The 25177-nt window shown below is 37.2% G+C and overlaps 1 protein-coding gene across 2 annotated transcripts; it reads right to left on the minus strand.

The window, feature by feature from the left end:
• Nucleotides 1-63: 63 nt before the first annotated feature.
• Nucleotides 64-25177, minus strand: LOC113069894 (ral guanine nucleotide dissociation stimulator-like 1). 2 transcript variants are annotated; one of them, XM_026243003.1, is made up of 18 exons: nucleotides 24774-25177; nucleotides 10021-10131; nucleotides 8656-8864; nucleotides 7537-7611; nucleotides 7028-7221; nucleotides 6802-6926; nucleotides 6485-6700; nucleotides 6033-6136; nucleotides 5277-5361; nucleotides 4894-4983; nucleotides 4695-4781; nucleotides 4452-4484; nucleotides 4209-4330; nucleotides 4029-4118; nucleotides 3479-3659; nucleotides 3136-3390; nucleotides 2142-2256; nucleotides 64-2013 (listed from the first exon to the last, which is right to left on the minus strand). In XM_026243003.1, exons 1-18 carry the CDS (start codon nucleotides 24903-24905, stop codon nucleotides 1826-1828), a joined length of 2412 nt encoding a protein of 803 aa, XP_026098788.1. In that variant the 5' UTR covers nucleotides 24906-25177; the 3' UTR covers nucleotides 64-1825. The 2 variants fall into 2 exon arrangements, with proteins under 2 accessions (XP_026098788.1, XP_026098790.1); XM_026243005.1 differs by lacking the exon at nucleotides 24774-25177 and adding an exon at nucleotides 12752-13008.

Below are 25177 nucleotides of genomic sequence, written 5' to 3' on the forward strand. Positions count from 1 at the left end.
CATTCTTGTCATTTGCTTATGTTATTTTAGGTGTGATGCAAGCAAAGTCAATGTCAGTCAACATTCACAGTACTTTCAGAGTCTCCATTTAATTCATGAAAAGCATTATTCAAATTACAAATCATCATCACGATAATAATTTATTCACTGACTGTCCATAAACAGACAATTCTTTGGTAGTGAGGAAATATTCAAAATATATTGAGTAAATTCACAAGTGCTGAATAAATTGGAATTGACAATTTACTGTTAAAACACTACAATTTTACCTTGCTAAAAAACTGACATCAAAGCCTTACGTGTTCATTGTAACAAAAATAAGTGTCTTAATTGTGAGAGAACAAAAGGCAAGAAAGGGCACATTTGGCACATTCTGTAGTACATCTCTTGGCATATTACCAGGAGTCAGGGCTAACTAATGATTATTGAATTACATATTAACAAAATGATGGCAATTAAATAGAGACAAAAATGATTAAGGCAAAAATTCCATAAGCTTTTAGAAACTACTTGGTGTTAAAATGCCTCAGTGTAAAACTATTTGCTTTAGTGTTAAACAAGTTTTTGAGATATTCACCGGCTGCACAAAAGTAACATGTCTCAAATGCTCTAAAAAACATCTTATAGGGTGACGGGGGCACAATGAGTATGAATTATTGTGCTGGTTTATCGAAATGTCTAACTTGTTTAAATGCTCACTTTACTATACACACTCATATTTCACAGCTTTTTATTTTATACATTTTTTATTTTAGTAAACAAAATCTTTTTAAATCTTTTTTTGTCTCTTACAAAAACTTATGTATACAAAAATAAAGAAAAAGTATATTATTAATATAGCATTGCATGAAGACCGAAGAGAGGGAAGCTTCAAAAAGTGGACCAAGTGCTCTTTTTAGTACACACCTATTGACTCCGCCCACTCTATAGCAAGTGCAATATTTCAGTGAGGAAGGCAGCTCAATCCAGGTTTCTGAACAGAAACCCATCATCAGTGCAGTGTGACCACACCTTTAAAGACACAACATGGATCCAATCGTGAAAGGAAACACCACAGACTTGATAAAACCAAGCAGGAACCAATCAGAACGCTTATTTTCTGCATTCGTCACACAGCTCACAATATGAGAAACCCAGAAATAGAGATAAAATGTGTGGAAAAAGCAGAGAAAAGAAAGTCAGCATGAGGAGATACTCATAATTTCTAGAAGAAACAGTTGCTCTTTTCTCAATTTTGCCTTTAAAGATGGAAAGTAAATGCAATTCTATGGATTCTTAGTGAGCCAGTCTCAGCAATTTAAGTCTAGGGATACAGTCCACACTGTCCACACAGTGCACAAGTGGACAGGAGAAAGAAATCACAGCTACTGCAGATCATCTTCAATACTGATGCAAGAGTTCCATCATTACCATTGATAAAGGCAACATGGTTGTCGTTAGTTTGCTCTTCCCACAGCTTATTTCATTTCCCTCTTTCATTGAAGTCGTGTAGGCCTCTTGGCTAGGAAGAGATGTGCTCTTATGCAAATACTGACAAGGAGCAGGAGACTTTCCTGCACATGTGCAAAATATCCAGCAATAGGGAGGTTGGGATGTGACTATGTACATGTGGACTAGATGGGGAGGAGGAGGCACATGCTACTATTTAACATAAGCCTTTCATTTCAAAAGGCAAAATAGAAGAACATGAGATGCCAAAATTAGTCCTGAAATGTATTTGAAGTTAATAAACTCTCCTTGAAATAGTCTATAAGCCCATTTTCTAGTACGCCACCTGCTGTAGTCTTTTTGCAAAGCCCGTTCTGGTCCAACAAAAGGTCAGAGGTCACAGTATGACCTTGCTGAGCCTGACGGACAGACTGGAGCGTTGCTGTGTGCGGGGTAGTGTGGAGCTGCAACGACTGCGCAGCTGAACCGGCCTCCCCTCAGAACCACGCAGACGCAACAGGAAGTCAAAGTTTGCAGATGTGCTCATGGCGTAAAACACGTTGGCGTTGTCAGGGATGACCAATTCTGGAGAAAGAGGAAAAAAAAGATTGCAAATGTGATATTGGCTTTCCACCAAAACAAACCTAAACAGATTATATCTTCCAGCGCCAAGATTTCAAACTGTGCCAGACACACACATTTTTATATCCTACCTCTCTCCTCAGAGATGACCTGCACCAGCTCGTAGTCAGCAGCCTGCTCACCCTCCAGGTTGTGTTTGTCCATGGCTCGAGAGATCACAGCTGGAGTTTTGTCTTGACTGGTCAGCTGCATACAAACAATGATGCAGAAAGTCTTCTATTAATTTAGTGCCTCTAAATATGATGACTCTTTATCATTTTAGATTCTAAAAACATGTTTTCACATTAAAAAGGTTCAATTAAAATGTTGCAATTTTACTAAAGCCAAAATAAATAAATAAAATATTATCTGGAAATATTTTTTATTTTATTTTTTATATAATAACTTTCCCCCTACTGCTGATGTATAAACCTTTTAAAATTCAATTAATTTGAAAAATTTAAAATTCACTATTATTATTATTATTATTATTATTAACAATAATACTAATTAACTATTGAATTTAAATTATTTCTACAACTCTTTGAACTTATGTACATTGCAAGGCATGAGAGATTAACTCCATATGACTGAGATAAACACTTAAACACCGCAAAATTTATAAGTAGATCATTTTTAGTTTTTGTTTTTTTTCTGATCACATCTGTGGCTGCTAAAAGAATACAATAAATCACAATTCACATCATGTTATTTGACCAGTTCCTAGACCAGTTTTAAAACCAGTGTATTTATTATATTTACAGGAGTATCTGCCTGATTCGAAACACATTTATTAATATGTATTTATTTTTTAGTTTTAGTAATGTAAGTGCATCAAGTTAACACTAAAATAAAATGTGAAATGTTGGTTTTGACAAGTATATATTTTTTATTATATCATGTGAAGGAAATGTTTTTTTTTAATGGTTTTAGTTTACTATAAAAACCCTTGGCAATCTATCTGTAACTATTCATACTCTAATGACCAGTATATAAACATTGGATGCATTAAATATGGATGTATAAGCAAGAATAGATTAAACACAATCACAACAGTAGATTAATAATATTAAAGTCCTCACTAACCATGATACTCTTGTAGAGGTTCCCGTTTCCCTGTTCAAGGCTTACTCGGATTATGCATGCATCCTGAGCTTGTGTGTTATAGGCAGGCAGACAACCAGGTGATGTTGGGGACATGGGCAGCAACGAGATCGAGCGCCGATGCATGCAAGGGGGCCCAGGCAAGGTCGGGGAGGCCAGAGATACGGAAGCGCTGGCTGTAGAAGAGGAGGAGGTGTCCATGGAGTGCAAAGAGGTGCAAGAGGAAGACTCGGACAGCTACGGAAACCAAACAGATGTGCATTTAATACATTATTTGAATACAATACTATTTCAATAACTTTGTTAGAATTTCAAATGTTTGTACCTTCTTCAGATGAGTGTCTATAGAGTGTGTGGGTGTCATGCCTTCACTCTCTGAGGGACTAGAGTCACTGGAAGACACACTGACCGAGTCCATGCTCTCCCCAGAGCTGCCAGTAGGAGGCGATCGAGGACTCTCTTTCACAGGAGAGCTTGCGTTCATGGAATCAGATCCTGAGAAGAGTCTAGTGAGGACAAAAAAAAAAAAAAAAAAAAAGAGGGACACATTAAATACATTTGAAGATTTTGTGTTCCTCTTTGAACATGCATTACCGTTCAAAGTTTGGGGTTGGTAAAATTCTGCTCTTATGTTCACCAAGGCTTTCATTCTTTAAATTAAAAATGCAGTAAAACTGCCAAATATTTTTAAAACACATATGTATTTAAAATCTTAATTTAAAATGTAACTTTTTGGAGGATATTAGCATAATTGACCTCATAGCTAACAGCCATGGACTACTGAGTCACAAATTTGTCATTTTAATTTCAAGATGTTTTAACAATAAAACATGATGGAGTCAGATGTCAAGATTTTAAGGTTTAAGGTCACTCACAGGCTTAATCTCTTCACCATACTCTTGCGGGGTTTTGGTGATGTTGGGCTGTTGTCTCCCAATCCTTCAACCACACATGACAGCGCATAGCTGCAGGAAATGTGAGAGAATTATTCTCTTTAAGACTTACACAATTTTAGATGAGAAAAAAAGGGTACAGAGTGGGAAAAATGTGTGTACCTCTCCTCCTCGGAGTACTGAGGCTGACTTTTAAACCAGCGCAGAAATGCGGGATCAGAGGTCAGACAGTAACTATTGCATGCAGACTGCAGGAGCTTAATCTGAGCGATCACTTCAAACTCCTGCAAAGAGAGATTTTGTTCAACATTCCCACAAATCGAAATTCCTATAGCCATGAATAAGAGACTCAACAGATGTTTTGACAATAATAAAGTCCAAAAAATTAAGGAATGTTGTACTTACCCTGCGTCGCTTTTCAAAATTAATCAGTCCTCCCTGTGAAGCACAGAAAGAGACTTTAGCCCAGATTCTCCTAATGATATTACTCATGAAAAAAACTGATTCAAGTTCTTGTGAAACAATCCAAAAGAAGGTCAAATATGTCAGAAGACTGGGAATGTTAGGTTAACAATAACATCAGAGATGATTCTTTATAAGGCTATCTTTTTCGTCTGGAAATGTGTGGTGGGTGTGCAGCTGACTCGCCTCAACATGGTCAGGCAGTGCTGTATCAAGCATGGTCAAATCTGTGAGAAATGTCCCCAGGTATGGGATCGTTCCCTGCATTGCACCCTGGAGACAAAAAAGTTAGATTAAATGTAACATGACTCTCTTCTCTTCTCACTCATTTTCAAATTACATATTGACCCAGGTATTTTTTATTTTTTATTTTTTACTAACTCACCATCTCTTTCTGTAACTGCAGTCTCTTTTGAGATCTTTTCTGGTGATCTTTGGCACAGCTGTCCAGACTGGCAAATTTTGAGGTGCCCTCCTGTTAAGATCAGTGAGATATCATTAGTTTTAATAGGCTCAGGAAGAATTTTCTTCCATTTTTTTGTGTGTTAAATAGAGTTGAGAATAATACACTCTTATTGGTAGCTGAAAGCATCATCAAATAAGCCTAAAATGTAATAAATAAGCTTTATCAAAACACAAACATATGATGCAATAGATAACTTTTTTTTATATTCCACATTGGCCTAGTTATTAGTGAACACTAACTTTAATGACTTTAATGAGAAAACACAACAGAACTGAGAAAAAGAGACGTGTGCGTGAGCTCACCCGCATTAGCAGTTCCCTGCTTGTAAGGTAATTATTCTGGTCGGAGAAAATATCAGAAAGCTCTTCAAACACCTGCATACTATCTCTAATGTAGCAGAGTGGAACAAAAACAACCAAAGAGTATGAACATGTCATTCTTAATACCATACCAAAAAGACACTACAGAATACACAACTGTTCGAAAGTTTGATTCACCTAGATAACATTTACCAAGATTCACCAAGACAGCATTTATTTGATAAAATACAGTAAAAACAGTAAGATAGTGAATTATTACAATTTAAAATGACTCATTACTCCAGTCTTCAGTGTCACATGATCCTTTAGAAATTATTCTCAATATATTTCTTATTATTATCAGTTGAAAATAGTTGTGCAGCTCAATCAAGTGTAGAAACTGTGATATATTGTCTTTTTCTAAACCCTTTGATAGCACAGAACACTTATTTGAAATAAATATTTTCTAAAATTGTAAATGTCTTTACTGTCATTTTTGATCAATTAAGTGTGTCCTTGCTGAACAAAAGTATACATTTCTTACAAAATAAAAAAATAAGTGAGCCCTAACTTCTGATTGCTAGTCTATATCCATCTAGACACTTTACTAGCAACCATGACATAACAGGTAAACAGTCAATATTTCAATATTATTAAAAGGGGTTTGAACAATTTTACCATTCAATATAATTTTTTTTTTTTTTTTTTTTTTAGAAATCAAGAAAAGACTTGACAGGCTTGTTAATTGACTGAACATACTTGGAAACTGAAGCCCACACTCTCTTGAGTCTGTAGATGGGGTTGGACTGCAGCGCTGATAGTATGGCTCTCAGAGACGAGAAGTTCTTACGAATACGGCACTCCTGAGAACATGTTAATCCATGTTTACACATTTTCATTTACAAATGGGTCTAAATGAGATCCTTTGGGAGGTTGAAAGTCATTATTATGTCGACTTTGGTTTATCTAGATCTAATCTTAAACAGGTATGTCAATGACATAGATTTAGATTTGCTGTCACTCTTTACTCAAATGTTCCAAGAAAACTCCAGATCAACACCAGGTTTTATCTTTCCCAGGAAATCTAAAGTATTTCTAGAAAGTCACTCAACACTAAAGTGCTGCAGACTGATTTAGTTCTAATAACAAGTTTAAACGTGAACAAATCATAAGTCATGAGCATGTATTTGTGTATACCTTTGGTTACGCACCTGTGCAATGTCAATCCAGCGCTGGATGATGCGAGCTCGCAAATGCGGGCGCATCTGCCTCTGACGGAGGATGGTGCTGACCACACACGCCGTTACCGCGTTGAACTGAGTGATGGTGGCACGTATAGTGGGCGCAGTCTGTTTGCCATCCTTTTTATCACGCTGTGACCAGATAGCACCCAAACAGTGATGAGGGACCACCTTCTTAAACAACAGCTGTAGAAAGAAGGAAATGTTTCATAGCTTGAACCAAAGAATGTGCAAAATAATATTTCATGTTCCCTTGCACTGATTTAATCTAGGTTTCTCTCTCTCACCGCATCCATATAAGTCAGCTGCTCTGCTACGAGGTCAAGCTCAAAGGAGAAGAAGTCCTCCTGCAAATCGATCTCCACTTCTTCATTTTCCCCAAGGCAGAAAGGGTTGTTGTACTGAAAGCCTCCTGCAACAAATGGACAGCAGGTGTTTTGGTATGCATTGAAGACAGAACAAGCAGGAATATACAAAAAGGCAAGAAGTTAACAGTAACTGGATATGACTTACCTTCAGTCTCATTCTCTAGGCTGGCCTGGACACGCAATTGTTCTAGAAGACTCTGAGCCCGCCGCATTGGCTCTGAGCCTGGCAAGGCCTTCTCCAGGAAACCCAGCACACGATGCAAGCTCGGATATGATGGAGGTTCCTGGAAGTCCTCTGGACACAGATCCAACCAAGCTCTTAGAGTAGAGGCCAAAGCACTGGAAAAAAATTAAAATAACAAATAGATGTTTGTGCAAACCAGAAAAAACCAGATGGCGCAATCTAATGAGGGAATCTCTCATGCTACAATTCAGCTGCAATACTGTGATTCATGCAGCAATCAAACACCATCGTTCATCAGTTCCCTTTCATTTCCAATTGCTTCCAAACTCACACACATGCATGCACAAAATATCACAGAGTTTGTCCTCTATTTTTAAGCTTCCATGGAAATGAAACAACAAACACAAGAGCTGCTCGGAAGTCACTGCTGATACAGTGGCACAGATAAACAAGTTGATGACAGAACTCACGTTCTCACAGCAGCTCTGCTCTCTCCAGTCTGACACTGGTTACGCTCCCCCTCACAATCCTCAAAACTGCCATACCTGAGAAAGAAGAGAGAAACCAACCTGTGAGCATGCTGACCAATAGGAAAGACAGTAACCACTGAACAATTACCCAGAAAAAAAAGAAAAGTGAAAGTGGTCATATTATTTTTAATCTCTATTTTACAATATAGTTCTTTTTTTAATATACAAAACCCTCATAATTAATTTTATTTTTGAAACAATAAAATAATAATTCAAAACAAGCAATTAAAAAAATAAAACATCAGGTATGGAAAAAAACGATAGAATAATACTTAAATGCATTTAAACTGTGAAGTTTATTGCATAGATCTAGGGTTCCCACATTTTCAGATAAATAAATCACCATGATTTTTCCTTTATAAAAAATTCAATCTTTATGAAAATTAAATGTAAAAAAACAATGTATTTAGATGCATTTAAACTTATGCATAGATCTACGGTTCCCACATTTTATGATAAAAACATTGTGATTTTCCATTATAAAAAAAATAAAATATAGGTATTTAGATCAAGGTTTTCCACATTTCCAGACAAATTATTTATAATGATTTTTCCAGTGACTTTTCCAGATTACTAGTTATGGATAAAAAAAAAAAGTTTTATAAAGATAGCTTTTATAAAAACCAATAGTGAAAGAAATTCATTAGAACATAACTAAACATACTGTACCTAGCAAAAATATTATATTGACCATAGAAATGTCCATTAACTTTGATTTATTTTCATGAATTATCCAGCCCTAGAAATCAGACTTTTGAAATTCCCAGGTATTTCCATGTCTTCCAAGACTGTGGGATCCTTGTAGATCTCATATTTACACACACATCCAATGTTTTGCATAACCTGTTTACATTCATGCAACTTAACTGACTGTGTTTACATAAATACCAAGATAGACATTTTCTACTTGTTTAGCTGCATGACCACAAAATCCGACCAAAATCTTCACCAAGCATACACGCAAACATGAACAGTCAAAACAGCCAGTCAAAATGCACGCAGGTTTCACCTGACATTTATGATGTGTCCAACCAAAAACATGCACACAAGTGTACACACCTGTCCAGCAGCAAATCTAGTACAGTCTGTGTAGTAGTAAAGGTCCTGTACGTGGAGAGGAAGATGCTGGTGTAGGTCAGGTCATTATCACCGAACGCTGTGAGGAGTGTCTCTACCAAGCGCTCCAGTGTCCCCGCCCGAATACTCCTAATCTTACATGTCTCCAACTGACTAACTGTGTGACCTGGGGGCAAACGGTCACCCTCCACCTAGGAAAGCAAAGGAAAATACTTTTTATTTATGAGGTACATTTTTTTAAGCACGTATTTAAGTGTAGTGCAGATAAACAGAAGGAGAAAAGCAGAAATAAACAGGGAAGAAAATGGCAAGGGAAGACCTTGGTACTGCAAGCACGCTACAACAGGAAACTCTCCAATCTGTTTTTAATCAGAGCAACCTTCCTCCTCCCTCTCCAAGAAATGCTGGAAAGTCAGCAGACTTCTTAAAAATTCTTCATTATTCGAAAAAATAAATAAATACAGTTCACACACACACAAACGCAAAAAAAGCTATTTAAAAGCAGGCCACAGAAAGGTGTATGTCACTGTAAAAGCAAGAATACTAAAATCTTTTAGTCCAAAAAATAAAGTGACTGAACTGCAGTCGCCAAAACTAGGTCAAACATTCAGCACATGACCTCTCTAAAACAAGGATCTAACTGATGTTGAAACGTAAGAAATGTGCTTTCTTCAAATTTCTGTGTTTACATTTTTATAGCTGCAAAGTCAACTTCCGTTTCAAATCAGCGCTATCATGAATGTCATATTTCTGAAATGATTCCACGTTAAATTGACTGTGTTTTCACTCGATAACCATTTAATGTAAAAAAAATCACATCAGCTCATAGGTGCTTTGTTTTCTGATTTCTGCTGATTCCGAAGGGAGTTGACAATATGGAAATAGTTATTCAAGGTTAAAGCAACAGATTACACCATATCCACCAATGTTATATGGAAGGGAGCCATAACGGCATGCCATCATTAAATATCTTGAAACTCATGCAGCAAATTTTTGGTTGAAAACGTGCAACATTTTTAAAATATCATCTCTTGTGTGTAAGAAAGTAATACAGGTTTGGAATGACATGAATGTGAATAAATGTGACAGCTCTTTTCATTTTTGGGGTGAATTAACCCATTAACCAAACTTTTACCAAACAAACAACTCTATATAAAGTTTTATGTGTTTTCTTGCAGCCATCCATGAAGACTAATGACCAGAACACCACAACTAAATACATCTGTAAACCATAAAAAGCTGTACAAGGTCAAGCTTAATATACCCCACTGTCTGGCCGGCCCAGCATGGGCAGTCAAAGTGTTTCTTTAAATAAGACATGAAGTGCATTCAAAGGCCTCCTCTCACCCCCAGCCATCTTGCGCCTTTGTTAGCCGCCTGCTGGATCTGGACCCTCTTCAGCGTCACGTTGTATATGGCTCCTTCCTCAGCCTCCTCTCCCCAGTCCTGCACAGAGCTCTGCAGAGAGAGAAAACAATCAACTTTACTCCATTTGGAATATCATGGCATAAAACTGGGGAACAATAGGTCTCAGGCGTAAACAGGAACTCTGACTTTAAATTTTAGTATCAAAAGACTGACAGAAATGATTGGGGTGAGTGGAGGAGAAAAAATGATAACTCATTCGGAGGAAGGAGACAGAGAGGGCGAGGGAGGAGAAATGAGATCAGAGCTGGCATGGAGTTAAAAAAAATCAATCTAAGAGCTTTTACAGACTCTTAACAGTGAAGGATTTCTCCATCAAGCCTCAAAATCCAAACATCAAACTTAGAGAAGTGTGTAAACATAAACATAACACACACATAGGCATTCTCAGTCAGACACGCACATACAAATACAAACAGTATAATGGGATGACCAACATTTAGTGTCTGGGCGAGTGGAGCCTTTCAGGCTGTGCACAGCTTAATGTTCATATTAAACTGTCAGAGAGAGAATATTGATAAATTCTGCCCACTTCAGTCAATAAGAATAAAGAAGAGCAGTGATACTCGAAACCCTAGTGTGAAGACTAGTGTTAGTCTGAAAACAACTGTTAGCATGTTATGCTATCTCGTAAGAAATTAAGACGGTTTCATTAAAAAAATTAAATAAAATAAATAAATAAAAAGATTTATTTTATTTATTTGTTTCATTTTAATTAATTGTATTTTATTTATTTATGTATTTTGCAGTGCATATTCAAGAGACTGTGGGAAGACTTGAAATAAACACACATGTTTATATATTTAATAAACTGCTTGCCTTTATGCATACACAACAAAAATGCACCCAAAATGAATTTTGTGAAATATTGCTGTTTTACTAACGATTTCACCAGACTTTTCCCCAAAAAGTCTGGCTGCAGTGTGGCATCATGGACCTGTCCTTGGATTACTGTGAAAGTTTGTTTTTCCATGTGAATTCATCCAAGGCCCTGCTTAATAGGTCCAACAAGTCTATCCAGCTCTCTTGGGTACAAAAGAGTATTTCCGAATATCAGGAAAGCTAAAACAAAACAAAAGATTGGTGTGTATACAAAGGTTTAATCACCACATTGAGGACTCTAAGACTAATGTGGGTTTTTCAATGAAGATTTTATTCGGTCCCCTCCGATCTTAAATATTTAGCTATATGGGTATGTATATGTATTAGTACAGTGCTAAATTGTACATATATATACATTACTTTCAAAGTCATCAACCCTGACATTACAAACATCTCCATACTGAGCCTTTTCAGTATTGCAGCACATCCAAACTATTTCTGCAGTTTAATGCGACTGAAAGAGTAAGTGTCACTGGAATTAAGTGGATCAGTCTGTCTGTAATTCCCGGGCAGTTTTCTGTACAGTGTGTCCAGAGAAATACTCAGCTGGATGAGTCATGCAGTCTGCACTCAAAAACAATGGTAGGAGGTCTGCACAGCCGCTGCCCGGACCCTGCCGAGTCCACAGTCTATGCACTGTACTGGAAGAAATGTTTTCCAAAACCTGCTCTCGGCACAGGCAGATATTATAAAGGGTTTGGCTAGATTTGAGGATACAAAATAGTTCTTCTCTGAAATAAAAAAAAAAGTGTTTAAAGGAGTTCTAGTACTGTGGTCACATGCGGCCAAGATGGGAGCTCTTTCAGGTTAGGTTTATTAGCTTTAATCATCAGGTTTTAGTAGATTACTTTATTCCGTTTAATTCTATTGTATTATAAATTATTATTACTATTTTTATCGCTGGCTTTTTCTTATTTATTACTTATTTTATTAACATTTATTGCTTTTATTATAATTTATTTTAAAGTTGCTGCACAACTATTATTATATTATTAATAAAGACCTATGCCAACTCTATAGAGAACGTAAAAACGAATTAAAATATACTTTGAATGCATATTAAGCATCCGTCTAATGTGTAAATGTAATACATATCTGATAAAATAATAATTATAGTACTTTGTCAATAAAAACATTCTATGAGACTTCATGCGGTCATTTTATTTAAACACTTTATTTTTAACAATAAGGAAAACCCTGAAAAAGGTATTATAACGAATGGATTTAAAATGTGTGGGACAGTTGAGGACTCTGTGTAGGTCCCTAAAATCCTGTAAACAAACAATGAAAGGATGCTGACCATGTTATCATCCCAATCAGAGGCGATTTCTACCCCCTACAGCATGCACTCAAAAACAACACAACCCCAAAGTCACTGAGAAACAATCCCTCACCGCTAACAACAATAACAAGTGGGTTTATTCCCATCTGTCCGCTTTGTTTTCGTCAGCAGCCTGAGGGCTGTTCATCATAAAGTAAAAGTATTTCTAGAGTGAGAAACTAACGGGAACCGCCGCCTACGTGGAGACTTTCAGATCCAAAGTCAGCGTGTGGATCATAAACAGACGAGTGCGATATATTACTGCAGTAAAATGTCATTTAAAAACATTATTGATATTCCCCACGACGCCTTCCCCTCCTAAACTATTCTTTATCATCCACTTCAAGCTCTTTTCCCCCTCCCTCTCCCCTGTCTTTCCCTCTAGAAGCTGAAAGCCAGAAAATCAACAAGTAGTGTGCAGTGATGGGCAAACGAAACGCGACTTCTTACCATTTTAGCTTTCCAAGCGAATTTCATGGTGAGGGCCTCTCTCATCGTCCAGTAGTGGCATTAGAACATAGCCCAAGTCCCGGAAAAAAGGGTACAATGTTTTCAAATACTGTACGCAGAGCTATCCTGTGTGATTTGTCCTCCCACGGCGGGCGCGCGCACACACACACACACACATTCAGTCCGACACGGATCTCTGGAGCCTCCGGCTGCTCCCCCTCGCTCCCTCCCTCTGGCTCTGCAGTCCACCCCCGCTTAGAGAATGACACCCGACAACTCCGCCTACTGCCCTCTCTCTCTCCCTCCCTCTGTAGCAGTTTGCTTTCTATTCCATTTTATTTTGGAATGCTGCGTACATTTTTTAAATAACGTTTGAACACCATCATAGATCAGAACTGAACATCAACGTTAACACTGAAGAAACTTTTAAGAAACGGCAGAGAACGAACGGTGCACGCAAAAATGGACCTATCACCTATTCACCCTCGTGACTCCAGAATAATATGTTATTAAATGTTAAAATGTAATTTTGAAAAGAAGATGTTTATCAAAATGTTGAAGCTGTTTTCTTTTCAATACAGTGTAAGTGCATGGTGAAAGTAGCTGTCAAATATAGTGAGTAGTATTAAAATATTAAGATAAGATTTTAAGTAAACAAGTAATGTAAACACTGATTATCATGGCTTATTGAAAAAAAACACAAATCATGCCATTATTTTTATTTAATTGTATTTTTTTTATGAATGCATGTTATTGATCTTTTCTCCTCCAAGCATGTTTATTTTCATTTCTTCCTCTTCCTTCCTTTCATTTTTCTTGCTTTTTATTTTTTTATATCATAACTTGATCTTTTGGTGAAACTCGAATTCTCCGATCATGCCATTTTTTTTACTTCAAGTTCATATTCTGATCTGCCTCTCCAATCAACAATCAGTGGATTGAACCAAATCATTACATGGAAGTAGCAGAAGTATCAGTGGATTGAACCAAATCATTACATGGAAGTAGCAGAAGTATCAGTGGATTGAACCAAATCATTACATGGAAGTAGCAACGTCATATGGCTCAAGATGGAAAGATTTTGATATGACTGGATGACTGAACTCACATAGACAATATAAGGAAGGCTGACGCTGTAGTGGATTGTCTGGATAAAAGGATTTTCCATTATGTCCCTTATGTGCAGGACGTCTGGCTTTTCAATTGTTTGAACCCAGTGGAGACAAGGTTGAAATTATCAGGTGTCACGTTGCCATTCATTCTCACATTTACACTTAGCCTCTCGTACAGTAGGCCTACATCCAGCTACACATACACTTCCTAGAGAACAATGAAGACTCCATGGAGAATCAATGTGATTGTTCATACAGCCACACTTCTGGGGAGCACAAAAGAAAGCAGTTGAATGCTTTCTGGCCATCACTTCCATCTTAATAAGTCTAGCGGTGAGATCATAAATCTCAAGGGCTAGTTTTATAAAGCAGATTCAAAGAGTACTCCCTCAAACTAAACACATTTTACAAGCAAAGCTGCTCAATCATAAACATTTAAAGTTTATATCATTGCATAGTATGTATAAAATAACCTTCTGCCTGGAGGACTTTTCAAACCCAATTACGGTATTCCTCTAAAGTAGCCTAACCTAATGAAACTTGTAAAACATTAAAAGAAATTTACTTGATTTATCAGTAGTTCAACATTTTTTAATTGATCACAGGTGTTCAGGTTACTTTTTTCTTTAAATACTGCATATTTTATGTAAATGTTAATGGACTAGTTTAATAAAAAAAATTTTTTTTTTTTTTGATCAAGATCTCTTACAAAAAGCTGTTCTGGGGAACATCAGAACTTTTTAGAATATGTTATGTTAGAACCTAATGGAAATGTCAACAATAATAAATAATACTATTTTTTATATATATATAGCACTTAAAGGCTGCTTCTGAAGGCACTTTCCAATATAAAACCAATATGTTGTTGAGTCTATAGTCCAAGAGCAAATAATTTTCAATCTGAAATTTCCACTGACGTGGAATTTAGTCAAGCGCTAAGGTTACTCCTTGTGGTTAATTTCTGAGACTGTGGTTAATATTCTACAAACCATGCAGGACCAAGATTGTATTAGTATACGTGCATGCAAGTAACCACAGGAGAACCCTGACAACTCCCTCAAACCAAACTAAATCATCCTCAGTGTCTTGCTTACAGTCATAACAAATTAAATGAGTGTGTTTAATGAGGGACATACAGAGGAGTGGTCTGATCAGGGAAAGCTGGTCAGCAAGGGCAGCGGGGTTCCAGAGGGGAAACCCTCATTCTCTGGGATCCGCTCCAGTTCTCAGGCTGGTCGGACTGGGTGTCCTCTGCTCGGCTGCTCCTCGGGGGTTCTGGGAAGCATGGAGAAGCAGTGGGAGAGGTCATGACCTCTTGGTCCCCCTCAGGGGACAGCTGTTTGCTTTCAAAAGGGAATGATGTCATTGCAGTGCACGACAACAAGGTCTGACAAATGGCAGGCGCTTGGGCTTGACCCGGCTGACACACACACATACGCACACACACCTCTGATCTCAATCATCTCATACACAGCTATATCCCTTGGGAATAGATAGAGATAGTGTGTGCACAACCACCACTACAGCAGTAGTCATGCCAGTCTCTAAAGGAAACAAACTGTATCCTTTGATTACATTTCTGCTTATTTTTATTATTTCTGCCACAGAATGCTATCAAAAACAGTAAATAATTTGCCCAGCAACATTGCTCAAAAAGTTGCCCTGCATCAGCCTTAGGGTCAGTAATTGTTATTTATTTATTTTACTTTTTTAAGTTCTTTTAAAATGAATACTTTTTAAGCAAGGATGCATTTGGTTGGTCAAAAGTGACAGTAAAGACTCTTTCACATTGTTACAAAAGATTTATGTTTCAGATAAATGGCCTATTTGAATTTTCTGTACAAAAATTCAAATTCTTGTTCAAAGACAAAATAAAAAAATATTAAACTAGTGTCAGAAGAGTGTTTAAAGTGAATTTAAATGCAGCAAAATGTCTCTGTAAATGATGACAGAATTTCCATTTCTGGGTGAAATATCCCTGTAGACAAATACACAGCAAAAAAAAATAAAAGATCTGTTGAGTGTTTTTCTGGTGTCTAGATTCAGATGGGGAGACAGGGGGGGGGGTGGAGTTAAGAAACAGGCTTATAGGAAATCATAGGGAGCATGTTTAGACCCCTGGGGGGCTGAGGATATCTGTCCTGTCAACACCAATAGAGACATACTGACTCTAAACCTCCCTAGAGTACAACTGCAGTCTCCAGTCAGTCTCTCCTCCTGTGGTAGACTCACACACACACAAATACACGTAAACACACACAAGTAAACACACAGGGCCTGTGAGCCTATGGAGCACATCAGCATGAGTAACGAGAGTTCTGTTATTGCACCACTTTGGGGGGAAAACACACATTCCAGGAAATCTCCCACTTCCTGCCTGCAGCCTCCCAACTCTGTGTGCCTGTCGTCATTGTACCTGACAGACGAGACAGCTATCATGTCTTCACTGTCAAACGCACTCACAAAAACTTAAGGGATAAGGAAAATGTGAGTCTAGTCCATTCTGTGTATGTATTGGTAGATTTATGGTCTGATTTTGGCTTGCTGTGCTGCACAAGCGTCACCAGAAGAGTTAGAAGCTGAGCTGACGCAGGCAGAGCGTGCTGGAGCTAGAGGGCGCTGGGAGGGAACCTTCAAATGTAGCGTGTCTTTCCGTGTTATGACGTGCCAGGCAACACAAGTTCTTCCTGGAGGTTGTTATTTGCAGAAGTGCTGTCTGATAAAAAAACTCAATATTGTCTACGTCACAGAGCCATTCTCAAGAATCTATGACCCCTTGTTGCCACGACACTGCATGGTCATTTTCAGTATGCTTTTTACTTTCTTTTTAAAACCAATTTCACAAGAAATCAACACAATCTAACACAACCTGAAAAGTTTGGATCAAATGTTTGGAGTCAGCAAAGTCAGTTCTAGATGTTTTATGCATTCAAAAATAAAGAAAAACTTGTAATATTGTCAAATATTATTGGAGCTTAAAATATCTGTTTTCTATTTAAAAATATTTTGAAATGTACTTTATTTGTCTGCTGGTAGGCTGAATTTTCTAATATGCTGAAGGTGCTCAAGAAACATCTTTTAAAAACACTGATAACATTTTCTTTCAGGGTTCTTAAAAAAATATAAAAGCTTTTCTTTGAAATGTTTTGTAATGTATATTGTCATTTTTTTATCTATTTAATGTGTCCTTTGTTAAATTAAAGTATTAATTAATTTTTTTTAAATGACATTTGAAATGCAGTGTACAACTATACTACACTCCCTGGCATACTAAACTTTCTGCAGTATGTACACTTGAAGTGTGTTGAAGTATAAAGTACTTTTGAAGTATGCAAATTTCCTAAATTACCTATATAATTTTTGAAAACAAACATTTTGTAAAAAAAATTGAAGACATTGTTCAGTGTATGAAATGAAGTATGCTAGTATTCCATTCTGCACAAAACAAACCATCATTTTTTTTCTGTTAATTTCTCCGTTTTCCCTTTATTGAGTGATCTGTTTTGTTTTCTGCCTTATAAATGAATACATCTTAATATCACAATAACAATACTGCAATCAACCGAGAGAGATGAAGAACTGAAAGTAGCTCCTGGGGTTTTCACTGAAAGAAAACTGAAACAAAACAAAGAAGAGAGCTGCATCTTCCCGTTAAGCACCATCAGAAGCACAGGCTAGATATGCCACAGTGGAAACTCTGTCATTGTGAAATACTGATGTGGTCAAAACATCCGTAACCATCATTTAGCTGGAACTTTGAAGGCCTCTCACCGAAACGCACTTCCCAGAATCTCCAGAGAAAGAATGAAGGAAAGAAGGAGAGTAAGTGTGTTTATGGACTTCAATACCTTTTAAAGGATTAGCTTCTTTCAGAAAAAAAAAAAAAATCCTGATAATTTACTCAGCCACATGTCATCCAAGATGTTCATGTCTTCAGTCAAGATTTTTGAGGAAAACATTCCAGGATTTTTCTTCAAATAATGCACTTAAATGTTGGCCAACCAGTTGAAGATTCAAATTGGAGTTTCAAAGGCTTTACACAATCCCAGCCGAGGAATACGTTTTTTATCTAGTGAAACGATAAGCCATTTTCTAAAAAAAAAACCCACAAATGCACATATTTGTATTCTGGATATTTTTATTCTGGAAGTAAACTAATCCTTTAACATGCCGAGTAGAGGGAAGTGTGACAGATTCTGCTCAGAATTTGCCATCAGCACAGTACAGAATTAATAATATTATTTTATAGCTAGGTTTTATTGTTAAGAGTTATGATCTGCTCCAAATGGCAATTTGAGTGCATTACACTGAATCCAATAAACATGCCATCCTCTTTTTTTGTTATGAGTCATTCAGTATGCTGTAGTCTTCTCCCTACTTTCAACCTTAACTTTACTACAATATTTTTTATAGATTGTGTGTGAAAGATCTGGGTCATCTGATTATTAACTTGTAGCCATTCACCAATAAAAAACACAATACAACATATTGTGCATACTTAACCATGCCTGAAATGGAAGTGTAAGAAATAAAAAACAAAATCCGTTCTTCCAGAGGTCTGTCCTGTGTTTAGAGTATCATAATAACAGAACCTGACAGGAACTGTGGCAGACTGATTATACAGTCAGCATTAAGATTATTATAATCATTCAAGTATGTGTTTAACATGCTCAGTGGTTGGTCAAAAACAGGGAAAATCCTGTCCTGGATGGCATCATTTTTTATTACTAATATGATGGCCAGTTGTTTGCAAGGCAGTTATAGGTGTTGTTTATCTTTCCCTCTGACCTGGAACTAATGAGCTTTAATTAGCCAGTGTGTTAAATCTGGTTTGGACCCCAATGTTAGCGAAACCATCTGCCACCATAATTATAAACAGATGGATGGATGGATGGATGGACAGATAGATCACTGTCTAGCTCTCTCAGACAGTCTGTCTGACTGTGATTCTGCTGATTCAGTTTGCTGAGAGTGTTTGCTAATCAGATGAATAACTTCAGACAGTTAAAAAACGTAATCACTGGGCTTTATCCTGTCTGCTGGAGTTTCAACCGCTCCATCCATCCCTTTTTTTCCCTCTTCTTCCTCTCTGTCAGTCAGAGGGGGCAGTAAGCCAGGCCACATGAAAGGGATCAGGCCAGCCATGGGGGGAGAAGGAGGGAATGAATGGGGTGCTGTATGAGGGAGGAGGGAGCTGTTTTTTTTTTTTTTTTGCATTGTGAGGCTAAAGTAGCGTGCGTATTTATGAAACTGCTGCAGTGACCTGAGTGGGTTCACACCTTTCATCTACCACAGCTAAGATGATTCACAGACCTCCCAGAAAAAGTGTTTAACAGCACACACACTCAAACAATCACTTTACAGTACCTCTAACACACACACACACACACACACCATTTATCACACGCTTGTTTTCTCCATTATGCCAGATACACACATACACACTAATTGGTCTACCCTGTATAACCCTTCGTTCTATACATGTGGGGTATACATTTGTTGCTACCGTTTGAGTGATTTGTCATCTCTGGCCGGAGAGACGAGACATAAACATAAAAGCCATTATAAACATGATATAAACATGATTTCTAGTCGTGTCCTCTTTTGAAAGGCCGTGGCCTAGAGTGAGCGATTTTACGAAGGAGCATCTGTTGGGCTTGCGGCAACCACATGTGACGACCCCGGGCTGGACTCCGCTTCGTCCACAGTGCAAAGTTGATATATTTCTTCAGTGACCTGCACGGATCAGCACCAGGCATAAAGAAGCTGTTATCGTCCACTTTTAGAAGGCCAAACAACGTAGTTTTGATTTCACAGTGGAACACACAGCATCAACAACAATACTACAATGAGAATAAAAGGTACACCTTCTTTCTTTGCTAGAACATCTGGGCGGTGTTGTGCAAATCTTCCCACATAATGACGTAGAGATGTGGAGGTGTGTTTGAACAAGCCAGTTTAGGGAGGTGCGGACAAGTCTTATCTTCTATGAAGAATATCACTTTGGATTTGAGATTTTAGTCTTTGCAACTCTACAGATCTTCTTTATGCACCACGAGCTTGTAACAATCCAAAGAGAAAGGAAAATTTAAATTTAAATCGCATCATATGACCCCTTTAATAATATTTTAAAATATTATTGTTTTTAATGTACGTACATATTTCAAAATGTTTCTTACCAATTTTTTTCTTTTAATTTAAACTTATGAACACCAACCTTTTTTTGTGTGTAAATGTATTTACGGGAAACATATTTGCAAGATATTTTAGATAAATGTACATTTTGCAATGTAGAATAAATAACAGAAAACCAAATGTTTTGGGAAGCTGAAAAATCCATGCAAATTAACGTAAAATGATTAAGCAGCACCAGTAAACCATCCTTATCATTATGCCATAATTTATGCATTTTTGGCCACTTTTTTGGCAGAAACCACAGGGAAGGGGCATTAAATTATCAAGATGAGAGAGATAATCAGATTGCAAAATAAGCCAGATTCAAACCTGCATAAGCATCAGGTCTGTCTGAACGTGTACTAACCACTAGGCCACAATCTCTCATTCTCTTTTTGTCCACTTTTACAGTGTTTCATGACTACTTGTGTAAGCTCTAGTGGGCCTCGTGCTTTCTTGTTATCAGTTGCAAAACTGTCACTGAATTAATGAATCAGATTCTCCATCACAACGCGTGACTCACTGAACTCAAGCAAGGAAACACCGGCTAGCAACCAACCATCAGTGTTACTTTTAACAAATATCCACAACAAGCAGTTTATAAAAAAAAAAGCAGAAGTGATGCAGAAACAGAGAACGCTTGGTTTGCGATTCCTATATTCATCATAATTCAATACACGTGCTTGCGGTCTGAGCAAAGCTTCCTTAATGTGTGATGGAACTGACCTATATTGACTTCTTCATGAGTGAATGTCAGCAAGAAGCCTGTGCTATATAGGCTGAAAATACGAGTGCAATGACCCCAGTCCTTGATCACTTGACTACAAAGGTTGTGCTGAGGCTTTGCTGCGTCAAGCAGAAAATCAGCAGCAATATCAGCATTTATGGCTGGTAGAATGTGCAAGAAGGGATCCAGAGAGCGATCTGACCCATCTTACTTGAACTTTGGCCACCATCTTCATCAAGGCCACAAAAACAAAGTAATTAACAACTATGAAGGCCCTATCAAACTTTAACAACCAGTTTTTTTAACTGTAGTGAAATTAAATACAGCACAATTGTAAAAGGCTTTAAGTTATATAAACATGATACCTGAGCTGTGGGACATTTGTGGGAGACAAAGTCATTTTGTGTTGACGAATGCATGTGTGGATAGGTTTATTATTTAAGTCAATGTGTTTGAATGGATTTGAATAAGTGCATGTGTGTGTGAGCTATGTTAAATATGTGTGTGGACTGGACTCTATGGGTGAGCGTAGGGTAAAGTGACGAGGGAGTGCTCTGTGCCCTCACTCTCAGAGGAACAATATGCTGTCAGAGGAACAATACTCGGAAACTCTCCAGTGTGAGAGGAAGAGACTTGAGTCAGGATGTTGGATAAGGATGGATCTCTCTCTCTTTCTCTCTCTCTATCTCTGTTATTATCCCAGAGCATTACATACTACCAACAAAAATTTGGGCCATTTATGTTAAAAACAATATAAATAATGCCAAAGTATACATTTAATTTAAAAAGTATATACCATATAATGTGTGTGTGTATAAATATATATTTAGACCAGTAAAATATCATAAGTTTGTATATTCAATGTAAAGATATTTTTACTGTTAGTATATAATCTAAAGAAAAAACTAAAATAATAAAGATTGCCAAAAAGTAAAATAAATTTGATAAATCTCATGATATCCAACTAGTCTTTAGAAACAAGAAACAACACTATTGTCAAATTATGTAAACTGTAATAAATTATTTTTGATCATTTATCTATCATAAATATATATAAACAACGAAGGGGTCAGAAATGAGGGAGCTCTGTGGTCTCACTGCCAGAGTAACAATTTTACATAATAAAAATAACATTATGTAAATAATAATTTATTTGTATTATCTTTGTATTTAAAATGATTAACATTTTCATAAAAGTAATGACAACTGCTATGTAAGTTGACACATATTTTTGTAAAATAAAACCATACTTAATAATAATAATAATAATGTCAAATTGTGCAAAAAAAAAAATCATATATATTTTATATATAATTATATAAATATAGTATTAAGTCATGAGGGAGTTCTCTATTATCTCACTAAGAGAAGAACATTATTTTCAACATTATATGTCAAATTAAGGAAATTTTAACTTAATTAGTATTTATAGTTTTACTTGTTTTTATACATTAGGGTTAGGATTTTTTAAATTTTTCTACTTACTTTTCCACTGAACCCCTAGTACATAGTGCAATCTGCTATGTAAGTTCACACATATAACTTTGTAAAATAAAGCTATATTTCCACTTTTCTGCCCAAATCTGTGAGCTCCCTCCAGCGAGCATGTTATGATGCTGAATCTCTTTCTGTATAATACAATGACGCTGTTTCCCTGAATTGAAGCACTCTGTTCTGGTCAGTGCTGGTCAGACAGACGGAGTCAACAGCGGTCAGCTCCAGTGTGTGACTACTAAAAAAGTGCTGACAGAGAGAGCTTTTCCTGCTCTGAAACCCCCACACAACATTACCACCACCACATAACCTACACACAAACCCACACATACACACCCCATCCTCTTTACAAATTCTGCTCGTCAATGAATATGTGGTCAGCAAATCAAGCCTTTCTTAAGAAAAACATTCATTATCGTTTTTCCCTTTTCACCTCTGATTCAGCTTCCCTGAATGCATTTACTCACATTCAATAGTGTTATTGTCGGACATTTTAGTTGAAGTAATTTACACAGCATTGCACTGGGTAATAACAATAGGTTTACCTGACTGCCATTAGATATGAACAAGGAGGTTAGTACACACAAACTTGCATTCATGAAACAGGTTCCTCCCATTGAAGTCTATAGGTAGCGATTGGTTGAAAAAGTTTTACTTTGGACTATGTCTGAGGAAATTTCATTCACTACAGGATACATTAAAAAAGTAGATATAAAATTAACGAAAAGAATTACATTCTGTTTGTTTGTGCTATTATGCGGCACTGCCACTATTACTAAATACAGGTGCATCTCAATAAATTAGAATGTCGTGGAAAAGTTCATTTATTTCAGTAATTCAACTCAAAATGTGAAACTCGTATATTAAATAAATTCAGTGCTCACATACTGAAGTAGTTTAAGTCTTTGGTTCTTTTAATTGTGATGATGTTGGCTCAGATTTAACAAAAACTCACCAATTGACTATCTCAACAAATTTGAATACTTCATAAGACCAATAAAAAACATTTTTAGTGAATTGTTGGCCTTCCAGAAAGTATGTTAATTTACTGTACATGTATTCAATACTTGGTAGGGACTGCTTTTGCTTTAATTACTCCCTCAATTCGGCGTGGCATGGAGGTGATCAGTTTGTGGCACTGCTGAGGTGGTTTGGAAGCCCAGGTTTCTTTGACTGTGGCCTTCAGCTCATCTGCATTTTTTGGTCTATTGTTTCTCATTTTCCTCTCGACAATAGCCCATAGATTCTCAATGGGGTTCAGGTCTGGTGAGTTTGCTGGCCAGTTTATATACTATAAATGTATAGTTCAATTCTTCTTCTCCTTAGTCCATTTAAGACACCTCAGGAGGACTTAACAAGAGGAATATGACAAATGTATCCAAATTCCTTGACACGTCTTGACTCCAGCCTCAGTCCATTCCTTGTGAAGTTAATTCAATTCTTGAATCGTTTTTCTCGACAATACTCATAAGGCTGCATTGCGGTTCTCTCGGTTGGATGTGCATCTTTTTCTTCCACTCAACTTTCTGTTAACATGCTTGGATACAGCACTCTGTGAACAGCCAGCTTCTTTGGCAATTAATGTTTGTGGCTTACCCTCCTTGTAAAGGGTTTCAATGATTGTCTTCTGGACAACTGTCAGATCAGCAGTCTTTCCCATTATTGTGTAGCCTAGTGAACCAAACTGAGAGACTATTTTTAAGGGTCAGAAAACTTTTGAAGGAGAAACTTCAGTCTGTGTGCATTGAATTTTTTTAATGCACAAGTTTCACAGTTTGAGTTGAATTACTGAAATAAATGAACTTTTCCATGACATTCTAATTTATTGAGATGCACCTGTATATAGCGCCGAACATACAGCGACCAGTTTAGTCCGTCACTTGAATGAATGCCTCTCTAATGAGTCAGTTCCAGTGAACCAAATCCATAGAGCGCGACAAGTGGCAGTCCACTTCTCAGTGAATGATTCTTAACGGTCGTTTTTTTTAATTGAACAACATCCTTGAGTGCGACCGGTACAGCTCGATTCCCAATCGATCAACTCTTAAAAATCAGTTATTTTCAGTGAATCAAACATACAGTCTCTGCTATGACCATAAACTGTATCAAAACAGGCTATGACGTACCGAACGGCTTGTATCAGTCCGGTTCTTGATTGATTGTCTGATTGACAAGTTTTACATAAGTATTATGTAAATTCCTGCTATTGTTTGAGAAAGCAAGGTATAATTATTGCAATGTGAAATGCAACTTTCATCATGCTGCTTGAGTATAATACATTCCTTCTGCATGTTACAACTTTATGCAGACTAAGAACCAAAACAATATACGTTTAATCCAAATAAATTTACAGGTCACTTAACTTTGGATCTTTCTTCTCATCTCTGAAAGACCCCAAACAACAAAGCATAACTCAGATAAAGGCCGTTAACATGCTGAAGGCAAACTACTAAACAAGCACTAGCTACAATGAAATGCATCACAGTAGTTTTGCAGACAAATGTAAATGACCTACCCAGCAGCGAGCTACCTCTGGCGACCGTGGTTGGTACCTCTGCAGGGACACCCCTCCCTCCCCATCTAGATGCAGACAGTGTGGGATGGGCGGCCAGGGGAGAAGCGATGCCAGTGGATAGTGTGAAATCATGATGCCCGTGCAGGTTGCCAACACATGCTCCAGGCAACCAGGTGCTTCTGTGACAGCAGCCCTGTCTGTCTCAGAAGGGCATTCTCACTTGCGGTCTTCCAGAGTGTGCCCTTTTGTCCGTTCGTGCGAAGTGGAAACAGTCTGTGTTTAGAAGTCCACAACTGCTGTTTCCCAACACAAAGAAACAGTCTCTCTCTCTCTCTCTCTCTCTCTCTCTCTCTCTCAGTCTAATTCGAGAAGAGACTTGCAGCTGTGAGGCTGTGCTGTGACCA

The sequence above is a fragment of the Carassius auratus genome, unplaced genomic scaffold (assembly GCF_003368295.1).
Source record: "Carassius auratus strain Wakin unplaced genomic scaffold, ASM336829v1 scaf_tig00002576, whole genome shotgun sequence".
Classification (NCBI taxonomy): domain Eukaryota; kingdom Metazoa; phylum Chordata; class Actinopteri; order Cypriniformes; family Cyprinidae; genus Carassius; species Carassius auratus.